Genomic DNA, 27785 nt, shown 5'->3' with positions numbered 1-27785 from the left:
AAAATAAAAAAAGGAAGTTCAGGCCTGCCTGAGTGTTTGGTATCAGCCTGGAGTGTAACTGGAGGTGGGGAAGGTTTTATAGCAGCTCTTTCCTGCCAGATCACAAAAGAGGCTCTGCCTGCCCCGGGCTCTGATCATCACCTTGGGCCGGGTTTGAGGAGTGCCCTGGCAGGAGAGCTGGATCAACAGCGCCGGTGGGATGTGACTCCATGGGGACATTCCCTGAGAATTCTATCTCCGAAGGCCTTGGAAAGCTGCCCTGAAAGCTGCATGGACAGGCACAAGGGGGAAAGGACACCCCTGTGCCCGTGCTGGCCCGGGGACCGCGGGCAGGGCCGGCAGCCCTGTGTGGGGGCACAGCGAGGGCTGCGGGGTGCAGCGCCCCGAGGGTGGGCTTTGTCTGCGGGTTGTGACCACTGTGGTGGCACCTGGGGACAGCTGCCAGCCCCTGCGGCTGCCAAGGAGCTGTCGGCTCCGTCAGGGAGCGGGGAGGCTCCTGGCAGGCTGCGAATGAACATTGACGGCCATTGCGGTGCGGCCTGCGCCGGGGCGGCACGGGCTGCAGCCACAGCGAGGAGCAAACAAACAAACCTGAGCTGCTCCCTCCAGCTCCAGTCCCCGCCTTTCATCTCAACCAGACATTTCATCCCAGCCAGACGTTTCATCCCAGCCAGACGTTTCATCCCAACCAGACGTTTCATCCCAACCAGACGTTTCATCCCAGCCAGAGGTTTCATCCCAACCAGACATTTCATCCCAACCAGACGTTTCACCCCAGCCAGAAGTGTTCAAAATGAGGGCGGTGGCAGCGGGGCTGTCCTGGCACAGCTGCTGTTCCTCGGCTGTCGCCGCTCCCAGCAGTGGAAAACTCCCAAATTCCGCGGAGAGAAGGAGCAGATGGGAGCCTCGGCCAGAGCTGGGGGTAAAGCAGCAGCTCCACACTCGTGGGGATTCCAGGGAAACAGGAGCACTGCTGGGGTTCCTCTCCTCTGAGCCCAGAGAGATTTCAGGAAACTTCCCAAGATTTCATCAGAAACTCCAGGCCTTTCACTCCTCCTCATTTACAAATCAAGGGCAAGGCAGGAGTGGCCAAGATTTTCTGCGGTTTAAATTTGTGCCTTTGCTGTGTGAGCTCTGGAGAGGTCTGAGTGAGGAAAGTACTGATGCCACGAATCCCTTGAAACCAGGCAAAGGTCAGGAAAAACAAACTCAGGACACTCAGAGGGGACCAGACCAGTCCAGGTCAATGGGCAGGGCGGTGCTGGAGGAACCCAGCATGCCAAAAACACATCTGTATGAATTTTGGAAGATTCCTTGTAGGGATTAGACCTGGGAACCATTTTCAGGTTCATGTGCTCCCTGTGTGGCATTGCTGGTTGCAAATACCAAGGATTGCATCCGACCTGGTGTAGAATCTTTGTCCCAGCCTAAATTTGTATTTTTTAAATCAGAGTGGCCTTGCCTGGAGAATGCACTGAGTATTTCTCAGAGCCTCAGAAGAGCTGTGCAGGCAGAAAGTTGCCATGATCAGTCAGGATATGAAAAATCAAAAAGATGGGATAGCTCTATTCAAGAGGACATAAATCACAGGGGATTCTGTAGAGATTCATGGAATTACAAAGAGAAGAGCAAGAGACATCAAACCTGACACTTGATCTCTCTTGCTGAGTATAAAACACCAATTTCTAACACAGAACTGATTTTCCTTCTGACTTACTTTGTTTGACTGAAGAAAAAGCCTTCCACGGAGCAAAGCAGCCTCGTGCAGTGAGATATGCATGGAAAAGGACCTGACAGATCATCCTGGGAACCCACAGGTGGTGCTGCCTCCTGCCTGCAGCCACTGCCCTCCCTGGGAATGTGCCAGACCTGGGCCCGGGGATGCTCTGGAGCTCCACAAGATCAAACAAATAAATAAATGCCATTAAACCATCCCCTGTTGTAGCCCTGGGAATGTCCCAGCCTGCTGGGCTGGGTTAAAGCAAACAAGGCACACAGACCTTCGTGCCACAGTCTAATTCTATGATTAACTAATTGGGTTTGGAAGGACTAATGCCAGCTAAGAGGCTTTTCTTCGGCACAGCCGAGTGGATGATCAGAGGAGATCAACACAGCAGTGTACGAGTCAGGCCCCTGGAAATGTGTTTGTCAAACAGAGCTTGGCTGGGCTGCTGTACAGCCCAACAGGTTTAGGAGCTCCATGTTTAGGGAAGTCCCAGGAGCATCACAGGATGGAAAGAATAACCAAAAGGTTGTGCTTTGATCAGTTTTTATCTGGGAGGTGTCAGCAGCATCTGCCACACCTTCCCCACCCACTAAGGGGCCAGGAAACTTCAGCTCATTCCTTGGACACCTCCAGGGATGGGCACTCCAAACCTCCCTGCGCAGCCCTGCCAAGGCGTGAGCACCCTTTCCATGGGGAAATTCCTGCTGCTGAATTCAGCTCGGTGCAGCAAGGGGGAAAACATCCCTCAGGACACCTGGCAGCATCCTGCCACACACTCCTTTATCCATGCCTTGGGAAATGATTCCCTTTCAGCTAAAAGAATGTGAAATCCAAATTAGTGCCTGTGCCCCAAACTGCCAGTGCATGAATTAGCATGAGTTAACCATCCCTAAATCACATTCTGCTGTTTATTCCATTTTGCTCATGATGTCATTTTTCTCGCCATTACAGTCACGGAAATAAATGATTTCACTTCTGCAGCCCCACTCCGGATAAAGCAGTGCTCTGGGAAGGATGGAATATTTATGTTAATCAGCTCTGTGCCTGCCCTGCCATTCCCAGCCCTGCTCGTTTGTTTGTGGTGCCACTGCTGATTACCCACTTTGGGAACAGAGTGCTGCAATCACGGGGGGCAGACAGCAGCTCCCTGCCACGGGGGGCTTGGATCAATCTCCTGATCACAGCTGAAATCAATCTCCTGAATAAATTCCTGTAACTTTTCAGTTTGGGGCATTCATTAATTAATGTTACTGATTGCAAGGAGAGGCAGGTAGAGCTTGAATCAACATAAAGAAGCACCATGGACAGCGTGAATGCAGACCAGAACTGGGGCTGCTGGAAACACAAACTGAGGGATGGAAGGGCTTTGGTGTCTCCTAATTCAGCACCCTCTGAAAAGGAAACCCTGCTCAGCCCCAGAGCCAGAGATCCCACACAGCCTGTTCATAACTCAGCGTTTTCCTGCTGCTTTGCTCACGCTGCTGCTTGGGTTGTTCAGTTTGTTATGGATTTCTTTGTGCTTTAAACCCACCTTGAGCAGAATGTCCCCCAAGGAGTCTCCCAGCACGGAGCCAGACTGAGCCCTGGCTGGGTTTGGGGTCACACAGACAAACCCATCCTGCTGCTCCAGGGGCTGCTCCTCCCCAGGATCCTCCCAGCACAGTTACCGGGATGCTGTGTCTGGAATGCAGGGCTGAGGAATTACAGGTGCTCGGGTACTGCCCAGGCACAGCACCTGGAGCTGCTCCCTCTGAAATGGGGTAACTTGGGGGGGTTGGTCACAACACCCTGTCACCCCACACCTCTGTGCCTCACCAGGAGAGTCCCAGAAGCACAGGATCACTTAGGAAAAGACCTAAAGATGATTGAATCCAGCTGCTCCCCAGCACTGCCCAGGCCACCACTGACCAATGTCCCCAGGTGCCACCTCCACAGGGCTGTGAAACCCCCCAGGGATGGGGACTCCCCCAGTTCCATTTTAATCAGAAAGCCCCAATTAACACCAAAGACCGAGGCCAATGCCCCACTGCCCATCTCACATCTGGATTTCCCTGCTCCTCCTCACCAACCTTTGGAGATCCCTCTTCCCACCTCTGCCACTGAGCAATATCCACCTGCTTCCCACAGGAACGAGGGGTTGGGATCCCAGCTGCTTCCCACAGAACAAGGGGTTGGGATCCCAGCTGCTTCCCACAGGAACAACGGTTTGGGATCCCAGCTGCTTCCCACAGGAATGAGGGGTTTGGGATCCCAGCTGCTTCCCACAGGAACGAGGGGTTGGGATCCCACTGCCCAGGGAGTTCCCCAGAGCTGAGCAGCCCTGGCTGCAGCCAGAGTCCACCTTTGCCTCCAACACATTCCAGCCTTTCCAGCTGCTGCAGCAGTGAGGGATTGAACAGACACAGGGAGGACTCGGTGCTTTCCATCAGCTGGAACAAAACAGGATTGGAGGCAGGCAGAGCTGATAATTAGAAAATCAACTCAGTCTCAATAACAAAGCCCAGCAACAGAAAGCCCCAGACAGAAGAAGCTGGAATGAGAGAAGAGGTTGTTTCATCCTCTCATTCCTTTTATTCACAAAGGAGAAAATCGCTCTTTCCCTCAGAATTTTGGTTTTGGAGGAGTAGCCGGTGGGCAGAACAGATTCCTTCGTGCTCCCTGTGTCACCTGGCCAGGCTGGAGGCTTGGAAAGGCCTCTCCAGGTGAGCTCCAACGGATGCAAAAGTGTAAAATATTTCCTACTCCAGTGTAAACCATGGATCCCAGTTCCAGCTGTGCCCAGCAGGAGCAGCCAGCTGGGAAAGCCCGTGCTGGAAGGAGGGCACAGCAGGATACAGCAGGGGAGGACCCCACCCCTCCTGCAGCCCCTTCTGCAGCCCCACACTGCCCATTTCCCTCAGCTCCATGTGCTTTGGGCATCCCGGGCAATGAGCCAGAAACAGAATCCCAGAATGGTCTGGGCTGGGAGGGACATCGAACCCACCCAGTGCCACCCCTGCCGTGGGCAGGGATCCCTCCCACTATCCCAGGCTGCTCCAAGCCCCAACCAGCCTGGCCTTAAACTCTATTTTTTTAAATATTTCAGATCTGTGTTTTTATCAAATTTGACTTTTCCATGCTCCGGTGGGACCTGCTCCATCCCCACGACTCCTCCCAGGGACCTCCCAGCGATTTCCTTCATCTCACACACAAAGCAACAGCCCCCAAGCGTCTGCAAGAACGACCCAGCAGCACATTCAATAAAAGCTTTCCCTCAATTAGTGGCTTTCTCTCAATAATTATTTGCCTTGTTTTGAATTAGGGACTGGGACTCCACTGATCAATTGACCGATTGGAAGATTGATTCCCACCGTTGTTCCTGCAGTTTGGTTTTCCCGGGATGATGCTTCTCCACGATTTTCCAGCTCCTGCAGCCCCAGGGGAGGAGCAGCTCATTCCCCCACACCCGGGGATGCAGCAGAGCCTCTCCTGCTTTCCAAAGACAAGGGTTAAACATTAACAGCTAATTAATTTAGAGATTGATCTAAACACTGGCACAGGGTGTCCAGAGCAGCTGGGGCTGCCCCTGGATCCCTGGCAGTGCCCAAGGCCAGGCTGGACATTGGGGCTGGGAGCAGCCTGGCACAGTGGGAGGTGTCCCTGCCATGGCAGGGGTGGCATTGGGTGGGCTTTGAGGTGCCTTCCCACCCAAACCCTTCCATGATTCCATGTTTGTGCCGTGTGAGTGTCACACCCAGCCAGTGTGTTTGTGCAAAGACTTTTAAAAAACTCTTTTTAAGCTTTTCCCAGTCCTTAAATATCCCAGCCCTTGTCCCCTCTGCCTCCTGCGTTTTCCCTTTGCTGTCCCTCCCCTCCCCAGGGCTTGCAGGGGATGTTACTCCACGCTGTCTTTCCCAACAGAGGAATCAAATCCTGATCCAGAGGGTTTCCAGGGAGCTGTCCCAGGTTCAGTGTGAGCAGATTGGGTGTGCAGAGTTCATCCCTTGCAGGCACATTTCTCCATGTGCCGTGAGGGGATCAGGCTCTGGGAGCCTCACAGCTCCCAGTCACACTAACAAACATGTCATTGTGCTGGGCACACCTCTAATGCCCCCTGAAAAATACGGGAGCCTGCACAGGAATTCTGGGCACCTTCTCCAAGGAGTGAGTGAAACCCACTGGAGCTGCAGGACGGGGCAGGATGCAGCACATTCCCCCACACTGGGAACACGAGAGGGCACCTGGAATCCTGTGTCCAGTTCTGGCCCCTCACTGCAGGACAGTCCTGGATGGGCTGGAACATGTCCAAGGAAAGGAACGGAGCTGGGAAGGGGCTGGAGCCCCAGGAGCGGCTGAGGGAGCTGGAAAGGGGCTCAGGCTGGAGCAAAGGAGGCTCAGGGGGGACCTTGTGGCTCTGCACAAGTCCCTGACAGGAGGGGGCAGCCGGGGGGGTCGGGCTCTGCTGCCAGGGAACAGGGACAGGAGGAGAGGGAACGGCCTCAGGCTGGGCCAGGGCAGGCTCAGGGTGGGCAGCAGCAGGAATTTCCCCATGGAAAGGGTGCTCAGGCCTTGGCAGGGGCTGCCCAGGGAGGTTTGGAGTGCCCATCCCTGGAGGTGGCACCCAGGAATTCCTGGAGGTGGCACTCAGGGCTCTGGGCTGGGGACAGGGTGGGCATCGGGCACAGCTTGGACTCGATGGGCTGGGAGGGCTTTTCCAGCCTCAGGGATTCTGGAATTCTGTGACTCTGTGTGATTCTGGTGTCTGTGCACTCTCTGTGCACTTCCTTGCCCCTTTCCATGGGGAAAGGGGCAAGGAAGGCACAATTCTCATTAGCTGAGACCAATCAATTGTGGGATCAATTGAACAATCTGCTGAGCTGAGGGAGCACAGACCTTGCTGACTCTCCTTTACTGCTCCAAGATAATCTGGTTTATTGCCAAACCCTTATGACCCTTTACTTAACTCAGAAATGGGGAGGGGCATTAAAACTATTTCCCATTTGCTTATTTACAGTTTTACATTAGATTAGATTAGATTAGATTGTATTTTTCATTTGTGAGCTATGGCACAGGGTGCCCAGAGCAGCTGGGGCTGCCCCCGGATCCCTGGCAGTGCCCAAGGCCAGGCTGGACAGGTTTGGAGCTCCCTGCAAGCTGTCCAAGAGCACCCTGAGCCAGGTGAATCCTCCCCTCTCAGCTGGCTGGGACAGAGCCCTCTGTGCTGCTGTGGACTGAAACAGAGGTTTTTTCCTGGTTAAATGCCCTGGAAAAGTGCTGGAGCCGTGTGGGTGCAGGGGAGCAGCAGAGGAAGGAGCCCAGGCCCTGCTGCACGGCACTGCCAGAGCATGGAAAGGGCAGAACACAAATCCCAAACCCTCTGCTACAAAGGGGAGAAGCCCAGCCTTGTTCTCCTTTCTCACTGAAGCACATTAAAAGATTAACGAGGGAGGTGTGATCGCCAGGAAAAGGCACAGGGATTTCCATTAGGCAGTGCCTAAGCCCGAGCAGATCAGCAATCCCAGCAGTAATAAACCAGCTCCTGTGATCCTCGCAACAGACACCAGAGCCTTCTAGCAGCCCACAAGATTAAAGAAATTACTTCCATAAAGCACGATCTGCTCCCCTTGCTGGGCTTGGCTTAGTCAATCAGGGAGGAATACTTTCCCCTGCTAAAAAGAAACTTTTACAATGACACTTCCTTGCAAAAATGAGACTTTTCAGTGATAAGAAAATCCAATTTCCTTTGATCTGGCTCTGCAGAGCAGTGACTGCAGGCTGGGGGGTGTAAACCTCTGCTCAAGCCTGCCCAGGCTTAACTCAGTCCCTTCTGGTTTCTGCTCAAGGAGGAGGAGAGTCCCTCTCCCAGCACCTGGATATCAGCACCCTGCTCATTCCAGCTGCTCTGCCCTGAGCCTGCACTGGATCCCAAACTCGGCACTTGCCGACAGCTACAGAGAAAAACTGTAATTCTGGGATGGAGCAAACTCCGTTATGTGTGTGAAAGAACAGGAAATCCACGCAGAGATGGTTCCGGGCAGGTCCATCCCTGGGAACATTCACAGCCACGTTGGACAGGACTGGGACACCTGATCCAGGGGAAGGATCCCTCCTCACTGCAGGGGCTGGAACTTGGTGACCTTTCAGATCCCTTCCCAGCCAAACCATTCCACAATTCCACAATTCCATGACCTCAGATGGTGCTTTCCACCCTCGGTCCCGTATGGGAGGTGTCAGGAACCTGCTCCAGAGACCCCCAGGATTCAGCCAGCTCTGTCCCAGCACTGGGCACTGCCAGCGAGCCAAGTGACCACTGCCCGGCATTCCCACTCCATGGCATTCCCACTGCCCAGCATTCCAACAGCCCGGCATTCCCACAGCCCAGCATTCCCACAGCCCAGCATTCCCACAGCCCAGCACTCCCACAGCCCAACATTCCCACAGCCCAGAATTCCCACAGCCCAGCATTCCCACTCCATGGCATTCCCACTCCATGGCATTCCCACTGCCCAGCATTCCCACTGCCCAACATTCCCACAGCCCAGCATTCCCACTCCATGGCATTCCCACTCCATGGCATTCCCACAGCCCAGCATTCCCACTGCCCAGCATTCCCACTGCCCAGCATTCCCACTGCCCAACATTCCCACAGCCCAGCATTCCCACTGCCTGGCATTCCCACAGCCCAGCATTCCCACTGCCCAAAATTCCCACTGCCCAAAATTCCCACTGCCCAGCATTCCCACTCCATGGCATTCCCACAGCCCGGCATTCCCACAGCCCGGCATTCCCACTCCATGGCATTCCCACTCCATGGCATTCCCACAGCCCAGCTTTCCCACAGCCCAGCTTTCCCACAGCCCAGCATTCCCAGGCAAGGGCAGGAGGGACACGAACCAGGACATCCATTCCAGCCCAAGATGAGCCGTTCCCCCAAAGGCTCTGAGCAGGGTTCCTGCTGCTCCCAGGCCTGTTCAGTCAGGCCCAGGAGCCCCCAGCTGCTGCCATAGCCGTGTCCCAGCAGCAGCCAGGGAAAACCAGCTCTGGAAATGCTGTGGGAAAGGAGTCCAAAGGCAAAATTCCATTTGCCTTGTGCCTCCCCTGTCCCCCTGCAACAGCTGGGAACTCCTGCTCAGCATCCTCTGCTTTGGCATTTAACCATTCCCCAGCCAGGAACTCACCAGGGACTGTAAATATCCGGGAACAGCTTTGGGATGGTCCCAGAAGTGCACGTGGGAACACAGAGCTCCCTGGATAACAGCTCAGAGGCATTTCCTGACAGGAGCTCTCCTGCTTGCAGAGAACAGAAGTAGCTTCAGTGGCAGGCTGAGAAAGCCCTTGCTGGTTATATGGGTTTATTATTTCCCGAGCTCCGGTTAATCACCCTTTTGGAGCTCTGTTTGCTAATTGAATGCTTCCCCTTCCATCAGGAGCTGAGGGGAGCAGGAGCTGCAGGAGATGTTGATTGCACACATGGATAAGGACACGGGGCTGCTCAATGAGCCTGGGAAATGAGAGATGTGTATCCCCCCTACGTCAGCCACGGGCTTCGTTATCCCTGTTCGGGGGCAGCTCCTTGGCAGGGGCTGGGATGTGGGAAAGGAGCTCCTCAACCCCCCAGCCCCATGCTGGGTGCTGCACTGGGCAAAGGCAGGGCAGAATCCTGGCATGGTTTGGGTGGAAGGGACCCCAAAGCCCATCCAGTGCCACCCCTGCCATGGCAGGGACACCTCCCACTGTCCCAGGCTGCTCCCAGCCCCAATGTCCAGCCTGGCCTTGGGCACTGCCAGGGATGCAGGGGCAGCCCCAGCTGCTCTGGGCACCCTGTGCCAGGGCCTGCCCACCCTCCCAGGGAACAATTCCTTCCCAATATCCCATCCATCCTAACCCTCTGGCAGTGGGAAACCAATCCCCCTCATCCCATCACTCCATTCTTTGGAAATTGTCTCTTTCCATGGTTTTTGTCGGCTCCTTCAGGCACTGGAAGGTCACACTTAGGTCACCCCAAAGCTTCTCCTCTCCAGGCTGAGCAACCCCAGCTCTCCCAGCCTTCCCTCCCAGCAGAGCTGCTCCATCCCTCTTGATCATCCTTGAGTTCCTCCTCTGGCTTGGCCCCAGCAGCTCCAGGTCCCTGCCGTGCTGGGCCAGGACCGGGGCAGAATTCCAGGTGGTTCTCCAGGAGCTGTACCAGCAGTGCTGGGAGGAGAGGGCTTTGCTGAACAGCCAGGCGGGTTTGGAACAAAATCTCCCTTTTTGTATCCCCCAAGCATAAATTATCAGCTATAACACATAATTGTGGGGAGACAGGGAAATGGTGGTGAGAGAGGGAGGAAAACAAAAGTTAAATGAGTTAAACTGTAAACACAAACAGGTTTTCAAAAGGATAAGTGTGAAGTAAATGAACCAAAACTGGCTTAAACACTGGGGAGAGTGGATAATCGAGTTCAGGAATTAGAGTGAAAAACCAGGAGCTGCAGTTTAGAAGGACATCCACGGGGCAGAATACAAAGAGATCAGGAAAGTTGAGTCAAGCATAATCCCACCCTGGCAGGGTTTGTGCTGGGCTCACAGCAGACAATCTGCTGGGCCCTGTTACTTGTTCTCCTGTGGGTTTGGCTGCTGTGCTGCTTCCCTGCGTGGGGACGGCTTTGGGATGGGCTGTGGGACACAGGGAGCTGGTGCTGGATCAGGGCACAGCCCCAGATGCTCGATGGAAGCCAAGAACACCTTCTTTCCCTGGAACATTTCCCTGCATTGCTGGGAAGATGCAGGGATGTGCTGCGAAGGGATACTGCCTATTTTCCCATGACAAGAGTCGTGTCACAAGCACAAGGCAGAAGCAGAGCTGCTGAATATTTCACGGGAGAGCCCTCGGCAGCACGGGAGACAGCGGGAAGATGGCTTGGGAATGATTCTGCCTGTGGAGTGCCAGCTGAAGGTGGCTCTGTTTATTACTGTTTGTTAAATTTGGGAGTGATGTCACTGCACTCAGATATTTATGGGATTTATGGATCCCATATCCATTTGCTGTAGAGAAGGGGTCACACTGGGTATAAACCCAGCACAGGGCTGGGGTAATTCCCGTCCCTCCCAGCAGCAGCTCAGACCGCCCCATAAAACCCATGTGTTCAGCACAGTCAGAATAAATGCTTGTTTGTAGAAATAGGAATAAGAGCCATGTGCCAAACCATCTGCTTGTGTCATTACTGTCACGGGGGCTGAGTGACTCCAGGCTGCCAACCCTGAGCTCCAGCACGGGCTGGCACCACTGCCTCGGGAATTATCGAGGGCAGCAGCCACCATGGGCTCCCCAGCTTCGTTTGTTTTCCTTGGCTGGCTTTTACTTAATTGGGAATCAGATTGGAGCTGTCTGCACTAACCAGGAACGTTTCTGGTTCCCTGGGACTGGGAGCAGCTTGGTGCAGCAGGTTTCCCTGGCAACCCTCAGATGCTCATATGGAAGTGTGGCCCTCGGTGCCCCACCCAGGGCTGATCCCACAACACGTCCCAGTCAAGGAATACACTGCTTTTTCCTATTCCTTAAGATCCAGCTCCTGTTGCTGGGAGAGGACTGCTAAACCCACATCAAAGAGCCACTGGGAGGAAGGTGGTGAGATTAGACACGTAAAGCCTTGTGTTCCTGAGTGGAGGAACACTCCTCACCTTGTCTGCTGCTTCGAAATAAACATATTAGAGAAAAACCCTTCTCCTGCCCAACACCAGCAGCTCCAGCTGGAGAACACAAAGGTTTTATCAGCACCAAGGTTTTATCATGGACAGATAATCACCAGCTCCTTACACAGCCCAGGCAGCAGCTGACAACTCCAAGAGGGAAATGAAATCCTCCCAGAGCAAGCCTCCCCAGCGGGATTAAAGGCATCGAGGAACAGGGGCTCATGCAGTGAGAACCCCTGCCCAAGCCCCCAGGAATGTGCTCTGGGAGGAGCAGGAGGATCCGGGTTTGTGGCTGGTGCTGGGATGGGAACCTAACATCCCCTCTCCTGAGCTCTCTCCTGGCACTCTGCATAATCTCCCCTAGAATTCCCAGGGTACAAAGCAAACAACCTCACAGCTTTTCTGGTTTGCTTTTCCCCAGGATCCCCCTCCCAGGGCAAAACTTTTCTCCAGGTAGAGGACAAGTGTGGAATACTTAAAGACACAGCAAAGTTGAGAGAAAAAAGAGAGGGACAAACAAAAACCAGGCGGGCCCCAGGATGAGCGTGGTGGGGAGCACAGCCTTGCTGGAAAGGGCAATCCCTTCTTTTCATGGAATGTTCCTCACTGGATAACCCTGGGGAGGCTCACAAAGCTGTCCAAGCAAGAGGTGGTTTTGGGAAGAGCTGAGGCCAAGCCATGGGATAACACAGGCCCAGAGGAGCCTGGAATGGGAGGGAAAGGACCTTAAAGGCCACCCAGTGCCACCCCTGCCATGGGCAGGGACACCTCCCACTGTCCCAGGCTGCTCCCAGCCCCAATGTCCAGCCTGGCCTTGGGCACTGCCAGGGATCCAGGGGCAGCCCCAGCTGCTCTGGGCACCCTGTGCCAGGGCCTGCCCACCCTCCCAGGGAACAATTCCTTCCCAATCTCCCATCCAGCCCTGCCCTCTGGCACTGGGAAGCCATTCCCTGGGTCCTGGCCCTGCATGCCTTGTCCCCAGTCCCTCTCCAGCTCTCCTGGAGCCCCTTTAGGCCCTGCAAGGGGCTCTGAGCTCTCCCTGGAGCCTTTTCCAGGTGAGCACCCCCAGCTCTCCCAGCCTGGCTCTAGAGGGGCTCCAGCCCTGGGATCACTCCATGGCCTCCTCTGGGCTCTCTCCAGCAGCTCCAAGTCCTGATGATATTGGACCCCAGTTCTGGACTCACCACTCCCAATACACAGAATAATTTACAGAAAAACCTGACTCGTGCAGCTCGTGGAAGCAGAGAGCAGGATATTCCTGCTCTTCGTTTCATGACTGGAATTTGTAGTTTCCTCTGTTTTTTAAATTAAAAGTCAAAATGGATTTTTTCAAAAACTGCCCAAAGCAAATACTTTAATTTTTAAGCAGTTCACTGCTCTGCTTTTCCCAAAGCATCCCAGGGCAATGGAGTTTCTGGTGTAGCAATTTCAGAGGCTGACATGGAGCAAACTCTCACTGTTCACTGCTGAGACCTCAGCAACAGAAAGCAGCGGCAGAGATCTGAAAGATTTCCTCATTTTTAATTAGTGAGAAGCCAAAGCCCCATCAGTGCCTCACCTGGGCTTCTCTCCTATCAGTGCCAGAAAAGAGGGACCATCAATTCTGCTGTGCTGAGACCATTCCTGGCTCTTCAACTCATCACTGACAGCCCACACCCACCCAGGGACTGCAGCACCCAGAAACTCCCTTTATTTCCAGCAATTCCCTTTATTTCCAGGGTAGCAGCCCCAGGTGTTGGTGAGAGCCCAGCAGGGGTGGCAGGAGCAGCAGCCCCAGTGGCAGCACTCCAAACGTCACCTCACCTTCACCAAGTGGGGTTCCCCAGCCTGGACCAAGTGCTCCACGTCAGCAGATCCCACTTCAAGGGCACCGGAGACCCAAGGAAGGCTCAGGGCTGGGTTCAGATGTGCTGAGGTTGCCCTGCAAAGGAAAGGGCAGAGCAGCTCTTCCCCAGCGCCCACAGCCCTGAGCCAGCCCCATCCTGGACAGTGTGGGGGTGGGAATTATCCCAGGGGAGAAGAGTTGCAGTGTCCCTTAAAGGGACTGCTGTGGGGCCAGAGTAACACCCGGGGAGGGCCAGGGCTGGGAGCTGCTTAGAGCCAGGGAATCCCAGAACTGGCGAGGCTGGAAAAGCCCTCGGAGCCATCGAGTCCAACCAGCACTGCCCAGGCCACCCCTGCCCCGAGTGTGTCCCCAGGTGCCACCGCCCAGGGCTGTCACAGCCCTCCAGGGATGGGCACTCACCACAAACCGTGCAGACCTGCTTCCTTTGGCCACGGGCAGCTTTGGGCACAGCTCCCTCCACTCCCGGCTCTCCTCGCTCTGGGAATCACCAGTGGCTGCTGCAGGAAGAGGATTTGCCCTGGGTTTGTAACACCTCAGCTACACTGGATATTTTAGACAACATAGGGGCAGCTTTTGTTTCAAAATAAAGCCATAAAAACACCCGGCTGCAATTTGTAAGATCTGTGCAGAAGATCCAGACACATCAACCTCCAGCTGACTGTGTTTGAATTATTAAATCAATATTTTATTCTTTTAGGAGGATAAACATCACATCTGAGGGGAAAATTATTTTTAATACAAACAAAACACGGGCCTTGAAAGTCCCAGCCTACTGTGCCTACAATGACAGCTCCTCAGATGGAGAAGGTCTTTATTAAAAATGCTCTTTAAAGTTAAATATAATCTTGTTTTGCAGGCAGTGCCTGTTCCAAGCAGAAGCACAGCTTTGCTGTGATTCCAGGGAAAGACTTCTCTCTTCAAAGGAGAAAAAGGAGAAATACATTTAAAAGATATTTTGTTTTGTGGGGTAAAGCCTGACCTGAGAACTGAGTGGTTTGGGTTGGAGGGATTTTAAGCCCATCCAGTTCCAACCCAACACCTGCCACTGTCCCAGGCTGCTCCCAGCCCCAGTGTCCAGCCTGGCCTTGGGCACTGCCAGGGATCCAGGGGCAGCCACAGGGCTCTGGGCATTTTGATGGTTAATCCCAGCTGGTGTCATTGGTTCCAAACCAATGATGGCCAAATTGATTCCAACAGGAAAATGGGGAAAAATTCATTTAGAAAGATTTAGATGAGTCCTTCCAGCTCAGAAACTTTCCAGTAGGACTGGGGACTCCAGTGTCCTTGAAAAGTTGCCTGAAATGTGCACCTCAAATAAGCAGGAGAATTTACAAGGACAGGGGTTTTTCCTCTCTAAATAGATAACAAGCTCAGGAAGAAGAGGAGTGTTCAGAGGATGTTCAGTGAATTGGCAAAGATTTCTTCGCCTTTTTTTAATCAAACCCTTCATTTTTACCAGCAACTACCTCCAGAATTACCAGCTACAGAAGGCACTGGGGGGAAGGAGATGATATTTAAGGTCCCTTCCATGCCAGACCATTTGATGATTTACCTTGGAAATTGTTCTCAGTGTTAAATATTGGCAAATTATTCACTTACATGGAGAAGGAGAAGGAAAGGGGATGGGGCTGTGGTCTGCAATGAAGGTGAGAGGACAAGATCAGCTCTCTAACTGTAAAAAAAACAACAAAAAATATATTCTTGATTTTTCTCCCAAAGCCAAACCCTGCTGAGCACCTGGATAAGGAAATACAGCGGATCAGAAAGCAGTTGTAGGCTCCTCCCTCCCACACAGGAGAGGAGGGAAAAAAAGTCCAATTTAGAGCAATTTTGACAAATATGAAGCATCCAGTCAGGGCTGAACCCAGTGCCCAGTTCCCAGCCAGATCCAGATCACTCCCTGCAGAAAAACTCCATCCCCTTTCCAAGGAAAAACACCATTTCTGCATTCCCAGTTTCTCCCTGTTTTCCCTCCCTGTGTGGAGACTTTAAACACAACAGCCTCAAGACAAGCACATGGAAGAAACCCATGGAAAACTGCCGGGATCCAAGAGAGCTCTGAGAAAAGCCAAGTTGCCAGAAGTGAATTCAGTGGGAAAAGCCAGGGGAGAGGCAACAATTCCAGGTGCCAGCAGCACTGCTGAGGTGATGCAATGGATGGATATTCCATTGACACTCGGGGCATAAATCAAGTGAAATTGCTCACAGAAGCAAACCCAAAGCATCTCACTGTGAATCCAGAAGAGTAAATTCGGAGCCTCCTGGGAACTTTGCCATCATTTGTTTTCATTTCTCTGACTTCTCTTCATTTCTGCTCGGGATTAGCTCCCCCAACAATGATCACAGCAATAGGGAAACCTGCTCCCAGGGGATGGGATCAAAGCAATATTTACCAAAGTAAGCCCAAGCAAAGAAATCAAAATATGAAGAACTAAGTTAAACCCAGTCACAACATACTTAAAAAAGAGAACCAAAATGGCTTTAACTCTTGCTGAACCACTAAAAAATCTGTTGCCTTGTTGGGAGACTGAAAAGGAGAGAAAAAGCCATCCCAAACTCACCAAACCCTCCCAAAAATCATCTTTAGTACACCTTCACATTGCCCACTTTGTTTGGAATTTGTTCCCTAAGGATTTTGCCTTTTTCCTAAATAAACAAAGCCACATAACATTATCACCTTTGATTTTTCCTCCTATTTATCTTGGGTTCAGGCCAATATAATCCAGCTAAGGATGTAAGCACACAAATTGCTCCTCACTCACACAGCGTTACCCAAGCAAAGTCATTATCAGCATTTTATTGGCACGTGAAGCTAAAATGAACAAGCTCGAGCCCTTGGCAGCCCTTTCCACCTTAATTTAGCTTTTAATTACAACTCCCCTCATTTCCAGTGTCTTTTCTCGGGCAGGCAAACCCCGAGCTCCATCTGGAGATAGCCGGGGCTCATTCTCCTTCCCAGTGATCCCAGCAGCTGCAGACAGAGCCACTCTCCGTGCCCTGCACTGGGTGTTTGCAGAGGTTTCAGGGCTGTTCTCCCTGTGCTCTTGGTTGAACTGAAAACCATTAAAAACATCCCAGTCTTTGAAATGTTTTCTTTTTCCACCTTGAAAATGGTAAAAGAGCAGATGTCCAAAACGCCCAAGGCACTTACCTGAGCAGAACATCCAGGAGATCCGTCAGGGTATGAAATCATGGAGCAACCGATGGAAAACACGGAGCAACTGGAGACTCCAGCAGGAAGCAAGGAAAGCAGCACCTGAACCTGGCCTGTGACAGGTGGCAAGGCCTGGGTCAGCCCTTCTCCTTGCACCTCCCCACCCTCACAGCCAGGAATTCTTCCCAATATCCCAGTAACCCTGCCCTCTGGCACTGGGAAGCCATTCCCTGTGTCCTGGCACTGTGAATTATTCCAAGTTCATTTTTCCACAGCAGCAGGAAGTTCCTTTATCTCTGTGACTATAAAAACACCCAGCACACACCTAAATAAAAATTACTGTGAGTTAGAGAAAATATCCCTCTCACTCCAAGGAAGCAGAAACCCATAGATTTAAGGAGCATTAACTTAAAATTTAGGTCTCCTGAGAAAAACATGACAACCACAGACAGAGCACATTTGGAGCAGCACAAAGGCAGAGACGTCCTGATGTTCCTCCAGCCATGACATCCTACCTGTGTAGCCAGCATGACTCTTTTGCTCCCAGCATCCTTGGATTTCTGATGGATGTCAATGGAATTTGCACTCAAATCCTGAGTGGAAGGAGCCCCCTCTGGTTTTCCATCTCTCCAGTAAAAATCACAAACCCTGTGTTATTTTACCCATTATTTCATGGAATCCCAGAGTATCCTGAGCTGGAAGGGACCCACAAGGATCCAGTCCAACCCCTGACCCTGCACACACACCCCGACAATCCCACCCTGTCCCTGAGAGCGTTTTCCACTTGAGCTCTGGCAAAAATCTCTTCAAAAAGTTTCACCCCTGAGATCCCCCTGAAAACAGGTTTGAAATGCTCCTTAATTACAAAAGTTAAATATTTATTTATACAAATATGATGAGAAAAATCTCATGCAGACTCTTCACACACAGGAACAGAACCCAAATCCGACTGGGATGGCTTCACCAAAGAACTGGGGTTGGAAGGCTGAGGGGGCCGTGGCGCTGTCCTGGAGCACCGCCCACGGGAAGTTCTGGATCAGAGAGTTCTCCTATGGAACATGTGCCAAGATTTTCACACTCTTCACCAAGATTAACAATTAATAGCTGATTACTACTACTCAGAGGACTGGACAGAGACAGATGAGCAGCGGGAGTGGATCCTGCAGACCACCAGACCCCACACACTTGGTGGAAATGCAGAGTTGCCAAAAGATTGCTTGAGATAATTCCCCTAAATGATGGAAATGCCTTGAGATTGCTCTGGATGGCATCTGCTTCTGCTTAATTATAAACCTGCATTGGAGTCATAACTTGTGTATATTACAAGTAATTTGCATAATTAAAACAATTAAGGGATCGACGTATCATGGCAATTAGAAATGCATCAAACTCTGGATGTTGTACAAAAGAGAGCTTCAATATGAAACATTAATTCTTTGAGAACAAAATATCCTTCCCATTCCTGCAGAACAGCCTTCCCAAATCCAATGGATGGCCCATAAACTCCATTTAGAGGCATTTTCCCTCGGGATCCCCCACTCCTGGTGGTGCTGTTGGACCCCAAGTGCTTCATCCTTCCTCGGAATCCCTTCCCACAGCCACAGCCCGGGCTCCTGTCTTTATTGCCAGTTTCAGTTGCTTTTATCTCATTTTCCGTAGCCTTATCCTGTTTTCCTTGTCCCTCTTTTTGAGAATAAGAATGAACTGGTTGAAAAAATGCTCCTGGTCCTTCTTCTTCTGGACGAGGCGGAAGCGCTGATCGCGGCCGTACTTCTCTGCGAATTCCTTGAAGGTTGTCCTGTGGGAAACAGAGATGTTGGGAACCTGGGACTCGGCCAGGCCACCCCCAGGCTCCTGGACCTGGATCCACACCAGAACTGGGGGGGGCTCTGGGAATGTTTGACAGGAGTGGGATGGTAAATCTGGGATGAAGAAGGGCCAGACCACGCCAGGGCTTTGGACACCTGGAGCAGCCTGCAGTGAGCAAGGATTACCTTTGGGATTTGGAAATGGGTTGATGGTTGGCAGGAGGCTGCTGAGCCACTAACACCACGCTCACAGACCAGTGACAAGGAGTTTTTATTTGAACTCCTGGATATTTTGTATTTCCAAGGCAAGCTCTCTCCTAGCAGGGTTTTCTACCTTAATTTCCTTTCAGGCTGCATTCCCAGCTCCTTTCCCCAAGGCGACTCTTTGCTTTTTATTGGAAATATTTGGGATTTATTTCTCTCATTGTGTGCCTCAATCAAGGCAGGGAAAGGAGCTTCATCGGTGCTTCGGTGCCACGGGCAGCTCCCAAAACCCTTCAGGGTTGAAATGCTCCCTGGCCTCTGGGCCAGCACAGCTTTTCCCTTGGGGACTGGGAGTATGAGTGCTGGAAGCAGTGTTCGGGTGGGCCATCAGCCCAGAATATTCCTGGTTTTGTTGTAAAATGCTTCTTCCCATTACAACACTTGCTGCTTGTATCCATGTGCCCACACAGCTCATGCTGAGTAATTATCTGCATGTTTTAGTAGGGAAAACTAATTTCTGTGTTCCAGCAATTTAACAATGTTTATAATATGCACCCCTTATTTTCATGTGATTTACAAATGAGAAAGCACTGCCCTAAGCACTGCCCCTGCCCCTGTGTGAGTCTGGATCCGTCACTTGAAAAACAAAGTGAAAAATAAGTTGTGCCTTGCACACTGTATTTTAATTTAATCACAGAGCTGTAGAGTCACAGAAGGGTTTGGGTCAGGAGAGACCTCACAGATCATCTTGTTCCAACCTCCTGCCATGGGCAGGGACACATCCTATGAATTTAAAGCGGTGGCATTAACAGGAACTTTGTAAACTTGTGTTTCTCTTCCACCAAACCCCAGGACTAAATATAATCTCTGGGTAACTTCACCTGCATGTGTGATATAGATGAGATTGAACATCGTGGTACTGATTTTCCATAAGTAATGTGTGTTCTATGACCACAGCATACACAGGAACACAAAATAAACGTGCTGTGCCAAGTACTGCACATCCTGAGGGAGAGAGGAGAGGGAGAGGGACAGAAAGAGGGAGAGATGGATAAAGAGATGGAACATTTCCTCTCCCAGGAATACAACAAAATATTGGGGAATATCAGGGAAGAAATGCCATCCCAGCATTAGGACAGGCATGTTCCACTTGCTGTGAAGCGTTCCGGGCTGAAAAGCTCAGCCTAAATGACAAAGCTGAGCTTCCCAACCCTTCCTAAGGCAATGCCCACCTTGGGGATAACTTGGATTCTTCCAGAAGCTTCTTGAATTCTTCCTTGGCCAACAGCAACTTGTTCTTCTTCTCTTTGTACTCCTCCCTGATCCGGGTCTTGACAAACTGCTCAAAAATCTGGCCAAGGAAGGGACACAAGACAAGGAGTTACTGAGAAAGCCTTTGGGCTGCTCCTGCCTCACCAAAGAGCTGCAGCCCCAGCGCCTGCAGTCCTCACCTGCCCTCCCCACGTGTCCAGGAGGTGTTTTCATTCCATCACCTCCAAGGCAGGACGGGGTCTGTGTCCTGCCTGTAATGGGGTATTTAATTAAATGGTAACACTGTTTATATTAGCCCCAGAATCCCAGAATTCCAGACTGGTTTGGGTTGGAAGAACCTTAAAGCCCACGCAGCCTCACCCCTGCCATGGCCCATGGGCCCAGGCTGCTCCAAGGCTGATAAAATGATTCCACGATTCCAAGAAATGTGTCTTGATTGACTCATCATGGTCCAGGTGTTGTCCTTGCCCATTCCCTGACATAAATCCCAAACTCCCTGCTCAGGCTCTTTAGCAGCACTTTCCATCCTGGCAGCTCCTCATACATTTTCATTCCTGTATTTCCTTATTATTTCATTTCTTTTTTTTTTTCCTTAGGAAGGAAAATATTGGAAAGGGAGTAAATGAAGATGTATGTGCCCCGTCCTCTGGTAAATACCTACAGGAAGCTCTCTGGAGAACCACAGGACAATATGGAATAAATCCATTTTTCATCCTGTTTATTTTAAAAATGGACAATTCCGTATTCAAAATTATTCTTTCTGCAGGATGACAAAAGACTTTTAAGGAAGAGAAATAACCACAGAACAGCAGTGTTCACTGCAAGATCCCTGCATCTCCCCTGAATTTTGTAGCCTCATCTGCAGACTTTGGGATCCCTGGTGAAAATTAATGCCCAAATTATCCAGGCAGCAGAACTCCACATCCCTTTGGAGCTCCCCAGAAAAACCCAAGCCTTGCACAGAGCCCCCAGCCAGGCGCCAGTGCTCTGTCCAGTGGGGTCTGTTATTGCAAACCGCAGCCCTAAATCCTGCCAGACTCCTGGAAAATGTCCTGAACAATGAAAATTCAGCAGTGTCTCTACAATATTCCAGTAATTCAGGGTAGAACCGTTACCTTGAGGCCATTTCCCTCCCTACTGCCAGGTTTCCCAGGCTCAGGAGTTATTCCTGAGTCCCAAAGAACAGGATCCCTGTGTTCCAACCTCCTCGTAGCACTTGCTTGTCCAAGGAGACAGCACTGGGAATCCCAGGATAGCCCGAGTGGGAAGGGACCCACAGGGGTCCTGGAGCCCAACTCCCAGATGCCCCAAAATCCCACCCTGTGCCTGCTGAGCATCACTCCCGCTGGCCAGAGCCAAACCTATGGGCGTCCCCAGGGAGTCCTGATTTTATGGAATTCTTTCATCCTCCCGAGACAACTGCTCCGGGATCCAGGGCCATGTGGGAGGTGTTTGTGAAACAGAGATTTAGAAGAAACATAAAGATTTTAGTTATAGGCTAGCTGTGTTGAGATTAGTTGGACTAGGAAAGAACTTGGGCTCAGTGAGAGTTAATTAAAATAGTTAGGAGAGCTGGACCTGAAACGGGTTTTAAGATGTTAGTAACTGATTGCCAAATAACTGATGATCTGTCATTTGTATGTTTGCTTAGCTGTGCTAAGAACGAGAAATAGAAACATTGATCAGTTGGTGTAGGGAACAAGGACAATTACCAATTTCCTCCCCTGGTGGGAACCCGTTCAAAAGTCACGCAAGAGGAAACTTAGAGGTCACTAAAGTAATTAGGATTGTTAAAGTTCAGAGAGGCAAAAAGGTCAAAATGAGGAAGATGAGTTACTTCATCTTTCTTGGGACCACTGACCCAATTCAAGACCACTGACTCCATTCAGGACACACACTATGCATGCTTAATGACATTTAAGCTCATTTCCATATGAAGCGGAGAATGGGAGGTGTTAATGTTATGAATATGCATTTGTATTTTGGATATTCATTATATTTGGAAATAAAAAGTGTCGTGTTGGCTTGGCTCGGGGCCCTGCATCTGAGGGAGCTATCCCACGCAGTGCCCGGTGCCAAATAAAACATGCACTTTCTAACTCTAAACTGTTAGAGAGTTTTTGTCCGTCTCAGTTGGATATCGATACTAGATCAATATTCATATCTTGGTAAATCATTTGCTGCAGACAGGGCTGGGCTGGGCAGCGCTCACTCACCTGCTTCCTCTCCTCGGGGTTGAGCAGGAGGTACCGCGGGTCAAACACGATCTTGTGCAGCTCCTTCTCCCACGTGGAGAACGCCGACACCTGGGAGCACAGACAGCGGCGTCATGGAGATTTAATGAGGGTGGGGAAGGAGCAAATGCTCCGAGGTGAGCACAGAGAGGAGCTCCGAGAGCTGAGGAACGCTGGGCAGGGTTCTCGGGGCGGCTGAAGGTGAATGTGAATGTCTGTGGCAGAGCCCTGGTCGCCCCCACAGCGCCAGGAGTGATTCGCTCCAGGACACCTCAGCGAGGCTCCGGGAGAGGTCCCCCCACATCTGTGGTGGAAGGAATCCACAGCAGGCAGGGAAATGCCAGTTTGGGGTGCTGTTTGTGCAGCAGAGACACCGATTCCCACTAAAGGAACGTTCACTCCAGAGCTGGAATTGTGACCCAGCTGAGGCACCCGGGGAAAGCTGGCAGTGAACATCTGCAAAGCACCGCATCCCCACAGCCACTGGCATGGGAACACCACATCCTGCAGGGCTGCTGCCAGCTTCGTGGAGTCATGGAATCGTGGAACGGTTTGGCTTGGAAGGGACCCCAAAGACCACCCAGACCCATCCCCTGCCTGGGCAGGGACAATTCCCACTATTTCAGAGGCTTCTACAGCATCTCTGGTAATTTGCTGGCTACAGAAAAATCTGAAGGAAATAAAATATTCTAATTACTCCATCTAATTACAAAAGAGTGAATTCACTAGAAAAACAAGGATGTGAAGTATAATTAAACAGAGTAATTAACACTCCAGCAGGAAAGCTCTGATGAAGCAAAGTGACTTTAAGTGGACTCGTTTTCCTCTCAGAGTGGTTTGAGATTGGAAAATCCAAAGCTCTGGCTGCCTCTGGGGATTTGAGGCCATGTGCCCACAACATCCCCTTCCCACAGCCTGAGGTCCCCTCCTGGTGCCCTCCTTGTCCTGAGCTCTGGAGTCCCCAGCACCAGGAATCCTCTTTTCCTGGTGTCTTTTACACTCTCCTGGACATCAGTTTTGTTCCCACACCCCAACTCTGAGCTCCAAGCTAATTAAGCTCAGACTAATTCATCACATAACCGTTTCAGCTGATGATTTTGTGTTCAGCAATTATTACATTGCACATTTGGCAGACGTCACCTAAAATAACCTGGTATTTCACTTCACACACAAATCCCCCTCTCTCCCCGGGACTGAGAAGGGAAAACCTTGAGAAAAAACACCCCATGGAATCCTCTCAAAAGTCTGGAGAGCAGCCCAGCAGGGAGGAGACTTTCCTGGAAATGCTGGCTTAGAACGTGGATACTTTGATGCTGTGAGGGGAGGGAGCCAGGAAGAACTTTAAATTTTCCTCTTTCTCTTAGAATTGTGTGGAAACTTTGAAACTTCCAGAAGAATATCCAGATTACATTTTGACACAGGAAAACTTGCCCCAGACTTCAGAATAAAGAGTGCCTGTCTCTTGGAGCTCCCCCAAACCCTCATCTCTTTTTAAAATGTTACAATCAATATTCTTCTGTTGACATAATTTCTGTAGGAAGCTGCAGAACTCCACTGGCAAACTCCATCTGCTCCGGGCTCTTTGCGATTCCATCCAGCAACTCCTTGAGAGACAACAGCATGAGGAGGAAAGGGCAGGGGATGGTCATTAAATAATGAGATTTAAGTGGCATTAATGGTCTCCCTGTGCTTCAGCCATGCCAAGCAGCTGATGCTGAGCTGGACAGCTCAAAAATGCCCAGGGCAAGAGCAAAGTAACCTCCTCTCTCCCCATTTTTAAACAACAGCAAAGCCAAACACCGAATTTCCCAAATTTCTTAATTTTAGGAGCAAATCTTACATAGAAACACCTGAAGATCCTGTTCTAGACCATCCCTAATTCTGCCAAATATTGAATTACTGCCCCCGAGTTCAAATCTGCCAGCAAAGTCTGCACCCAGGGCTCATTTATGGCCCTTCTGCATTTCTGAAGCACAAATAACAAGATGTATTAATAAAGCAGCTCTGGCGTGGAGATAATTTGCTGCTGAAGCTCTAATTATCCCCCTTTAAAGCCTGCTGATTACTGGGATAAATTTTGTAGGCTTTACTGCCTGACAACAGCCACCTTGGGCTGTATTTCCTTACAGGAATGACATTCCCTTTATGGAATACACGTGGCAACGTGGGGGGAGGCAAAAAATCTGCACCCACTGCTCATTTTACACCTCCCTGTCCTCGCTGAGCCCAAACCCAGAGCGCTCCCTGTTCCTGCAGCTCAGCACAGCTGGAACCATCTGCAGAACATCCTTTCCCAAGGATTTTTGTAAACATTAATGGCTTTATGCTGCCAGAGGGCAGGGATGGATGTGGCACTGGCAAGGAATTGTTCCCTGGGAGGGTGGGCAGGCCCTGGCACAGAAGAAGAAAAGAACTCAGAGCAGCTGGGGCTGCCCCTGGATCCCTGGCAGTGCCCAAGGCCAGGCTGGACATTGGGGCTGGGAGCAGCCTGGGACAGTGGAAGGTGTCCCTGCCCGTGGCAGGGGTGGCACTGGATGGCTTTTAAGATCCTTTCCAACCCAAACCATTCATGATTCCATGACTTTGCACAGCCAGTAAGTGAAATTGGCTCCCCACTGCTGGAATCACTGGAATTTGTGGTGCTGGACACTCAGGAGCTGCCCAGGACCACTCCTGATGTGTGAGGTGCTGACCAGGACACGTCCTTTGCTCTTTGGGGTTCCTGTAGAGCCCTGGGATGGGCTGTGCCCACAGCCCCGTGCCCTGCTGAGCCACTGCCTGCTGCAAGAGCTGCTGCCTCTGGGTATCCCTGGGTGTGTCTCTGGGAATCTGTCTGGAAAGGGCTCCCAGTTCCCGCGGGTGGCAGCGGGGGAAACGCCACCGGCAGCGCCAGCAAGGCCCAGGGCCCGGGGACGGGATCCCCACCGCCGCCGCCTCCTCACGGGGGCTGGCTGCAGGAGCACGGTGTGTCCCGGGAAGGGCACCTTCCTTACCCCCCTCTCCAGCAGCATGTCCCTGAAGTGCGTGATGCGCTCCTCCAGCGGCGGCGAGCTCCGCGCGGCCGAGCCCTGCTCCCCTCCGTGCCGCGCCTCGGCACCGCCCGGGCCCGCGGCCGGGCACTCCTCGGTCCTGTGCGGGGCAACACACACGAGAGGCCAGCAGTGGTCACTGGGGGACGCGGGTTAGTCCTTTTAATCCTCCCCGGGCCCTCGCAGAGCCTCCCCCACGTGGAGTGGACGCTCACAGATGGGAAAGGCCCCAGAGCTGCGGCTGGGTACCAACCGTGGGCTGGAGGCAGCTCCTGCTGAGGGAGGAGCGTCACCGGGGCCGTCGGAGGGCTCTGACACCGCAACTGAAGGTGCAGCAAAGCCACAGCTTCATACAGCCCTTGCCAAGGAGGGCAGACTTTAAAGGGCTCTTTTTCTCATGCCAGAGATGACAATAAAGAATTCAATTCTGCACATCTACAATAATCCACCACAAACCCTGTGCCTGCCCACTCGGAAGGACACCCGGAATGGATCTGGGAAGTCTGCACGCCTCAAAATTGCTTTTTCAGTCGTGACTTCAGGAGAACTGAAGCACACGTGGTAATAAAGGTCAGTAACAGCAGCACCTGGGGCCGGTTCTGGGCCTGCAAACCTGGGAGCAGGGAAAAAACTGCTGCACTTCAGTGAGGGAAAGCTTTTATCCAGTGCCTTTGGAGTAACTCCACAGCCTGGTAGCCTTGTCTGTAACCATTGCAAAGGAAGAGTTACCCAGACAAAAATGAGAAACAGAGGTTACAGAGAATCCTGGCTCTGGTGAGGACTGGGCACCTGAAAATGGCTCCCATCATTTACCCACACAGAAGAAAATCTGCATTTAAATTGCCCTTCTTTGTACCAACCCTTCTCACCATTAGACAGAGACAAGAAAACGTCAGAACTTACTTATTTCTCTTAGTTTTGATGCTCAGATCATCGTTTTCATCCCCTGGACAAGAGCTAACACACTTGTCTGCTGAAAAGAAGTAAGTCATTATCAGATTTGAACAAGATAAATGGAAGTACAAATTTCTCAAATTGACTTCTCTTCCCTTGTCTTTGCAGCTCTGGTATTTCCTGGCTTTCACTCCCCACAGAGGGTTTAAAAAATAACAAGTATTTTATAAAATCCTCGGAATTGCCTTCATCCAAATGGAAGCAACAGCAATAAAGTGACCATTTTCAGTCAGCAAAATTCCTCATTCTTCATTCATGACATGATTGCTTTAAATCTTGTTATTGTTTCACCTGATCCTCTCTCCTCCCTTCCCTACAAACAGCAGCTAAAGACATTCCTGCAAGATCATTTCCATGCTGGCACTGAAGGATTCACTGGAGGTGACTCCCAGCAGAGCTTCCCTCCTTTCCCACTTCTCTTCCTCCTATCAGCCAATCTAAGGCTGCTTTCCCAGGAATTCCAGCAGCACCTGGGGAGATCCAACACCCTCCACACTCCTGAGGCTGCAGAGCAGCTCCAAGGCAGTGTCACCCCCTGGTCTGACCTGAACACGGGTCCCTGAGGCACTCAGAGCCTGGATCTGCAGTCACAGACAAGGGGAACAAACACTGAATTCTGAAATGGCTTCTCCTCACCTCCACCAGCAGCAGCTCTCACCAAAGCCCAAGGGACACAGCACCAGCAGTCACATCCCTGCAGTGCCTGCACTGAAGGGTCCCCAGCACCTGGGCTGGGAAATATTCATGTGCTGTTTCTAGGGATGGGCTTCAGACTCTTGTCTGAACGCCAAAGGGTCCAAAGGATCTGCAGGAATTCAGTAAATGACATCATCACTGGTTTTCAGTAGGAATTCTACCAACTGTGTCCAGGGCCAGGCTGGACACTGGGGCTTGGAGCAGCCTGGGACAGTGGGAGGTGTCCCTGCCATGGCAGGGGTGGCACCGGGTGGGTTTTGAGGCCCCTCCCAACCCAACCATTCCATGATTTGATGACTCCATAATGTCCCTTTTCGTTTAATTAGCTGGAAAAACTTCCTCAGCCTGAGCACCCAGACAGGCCAGGAGCAGCTGAAGGAAGAGATCAAAGCAGATAAATTGCTCTGGGCCCTGGGAGGAGCTGCTCCTCCCCTCCAGCCCCATGGGATGGCCTGATGGGAACCCATTAGGGAAGAGCCACATCAACCTCCTGGAACAAACACTTGGTGGAGGAGGAGTAATTGATAAATGAGTAATTTTTCATTTATGCCCAAATTTAAAAAGCACTTGATCCTTCAGCGGAGACAGCCCAGAGCATCCCATGGATAACTTTGCTTGACATCTTTTATTTTCAGATGTTTGATTTGAAAATTCTAATTAAAACTCAGCAGCAGCCACTCAGCTAAATAAATGTGGGAAGCATTGCTGGGCACACTCAGCTCGTTGGTGTTATTTATTTACTGAAGATTACAAGCTCAGAGGAGAGGTAACAAATAATCCCCTCACCTCAGAGCTGATCTACACTAATTATAACCTGCTCCAGCACTCAGCAACCACAAGGCCCAATTACAACAGGGAAGATTAAGACTACTTAACAACAATGAAAGTCATGGCCATAAAAAACCAGGAGCATGAATCAAATCTTTGTGGTAGAGATAATAAATAAGAAGGATGGAACACAGCAAAAAATAGATTTTTGAAGTGGCACCTATCAGCCCCGATTTTAAACTCCTCAGTTAATTAATTACAGAGCAGGAACAATGACCCTCAGCTTTGTCTCTGGCCATGCCTTGGCAGGAATTCACTGTGCTTTCAATAGATCCTGCAATAAAAGCTCTGTTTCCACCCTGCAGAATGAATTCCAGCAGGTAGGCTTTGGAGGAATTAGATACACAGCTAAAGTTCTTCCAGCCATGCACAAAAATTGTACA

The 27785-nt window shown here is 51.2% G+C and overlaps 1 protein-coding gene across 1 annotated transcript in view; it reads right to left on the bottom strand.

Annotated features, from left to right (window-relative positions):
* Positions 1-17234: 17234 nt before the first annotated feature.
* The window catches only part of TCERG1L (transcription elongation regulator 1 like), a gene marked incomplete at its 5' end in the record, with an annotated part of 49557 nt that continues 39006 nt past the window's right edge, over positions 17235-27785 (bottom strand). The window contains 5 exons of the mRNA XM_039553973.1: positions 17235-18175; positions 19622-19740; positions 21878-21967; positions 24889-25024; positions 25828-25897. Coding sequence (XP_039409907.1) covers positions 18019-18175; positions 19622-19740; positions 21878-21967; positions 24889-25024; positions 25828-25897 — 572 coding nt within the window. The remainder of the gene's footprint in view (positions 18176-19621; positions 19741-21877; positions 21968-24888; positions 25025-25827; positions 25898-27785) is intronic.

This window comes from Corvus cornix, chromosome 6 (genome assembly GCF_000738735.6).
Source record: "Corvus cornix cornix isolate S_Up_H32 chromosome 6, ASM73873v5, whole genome shotgun sequence".
Classification (NCBI taxonomy): domain Eukaryota; kingdom Metazoa; phylum Chordata; class Aves; order Passeriformes; family Corvidae; genus Corvus; species Corvus cornix.
This window is presented reverse-complemented; position numbering and strand designations above follow the sequence as displayed.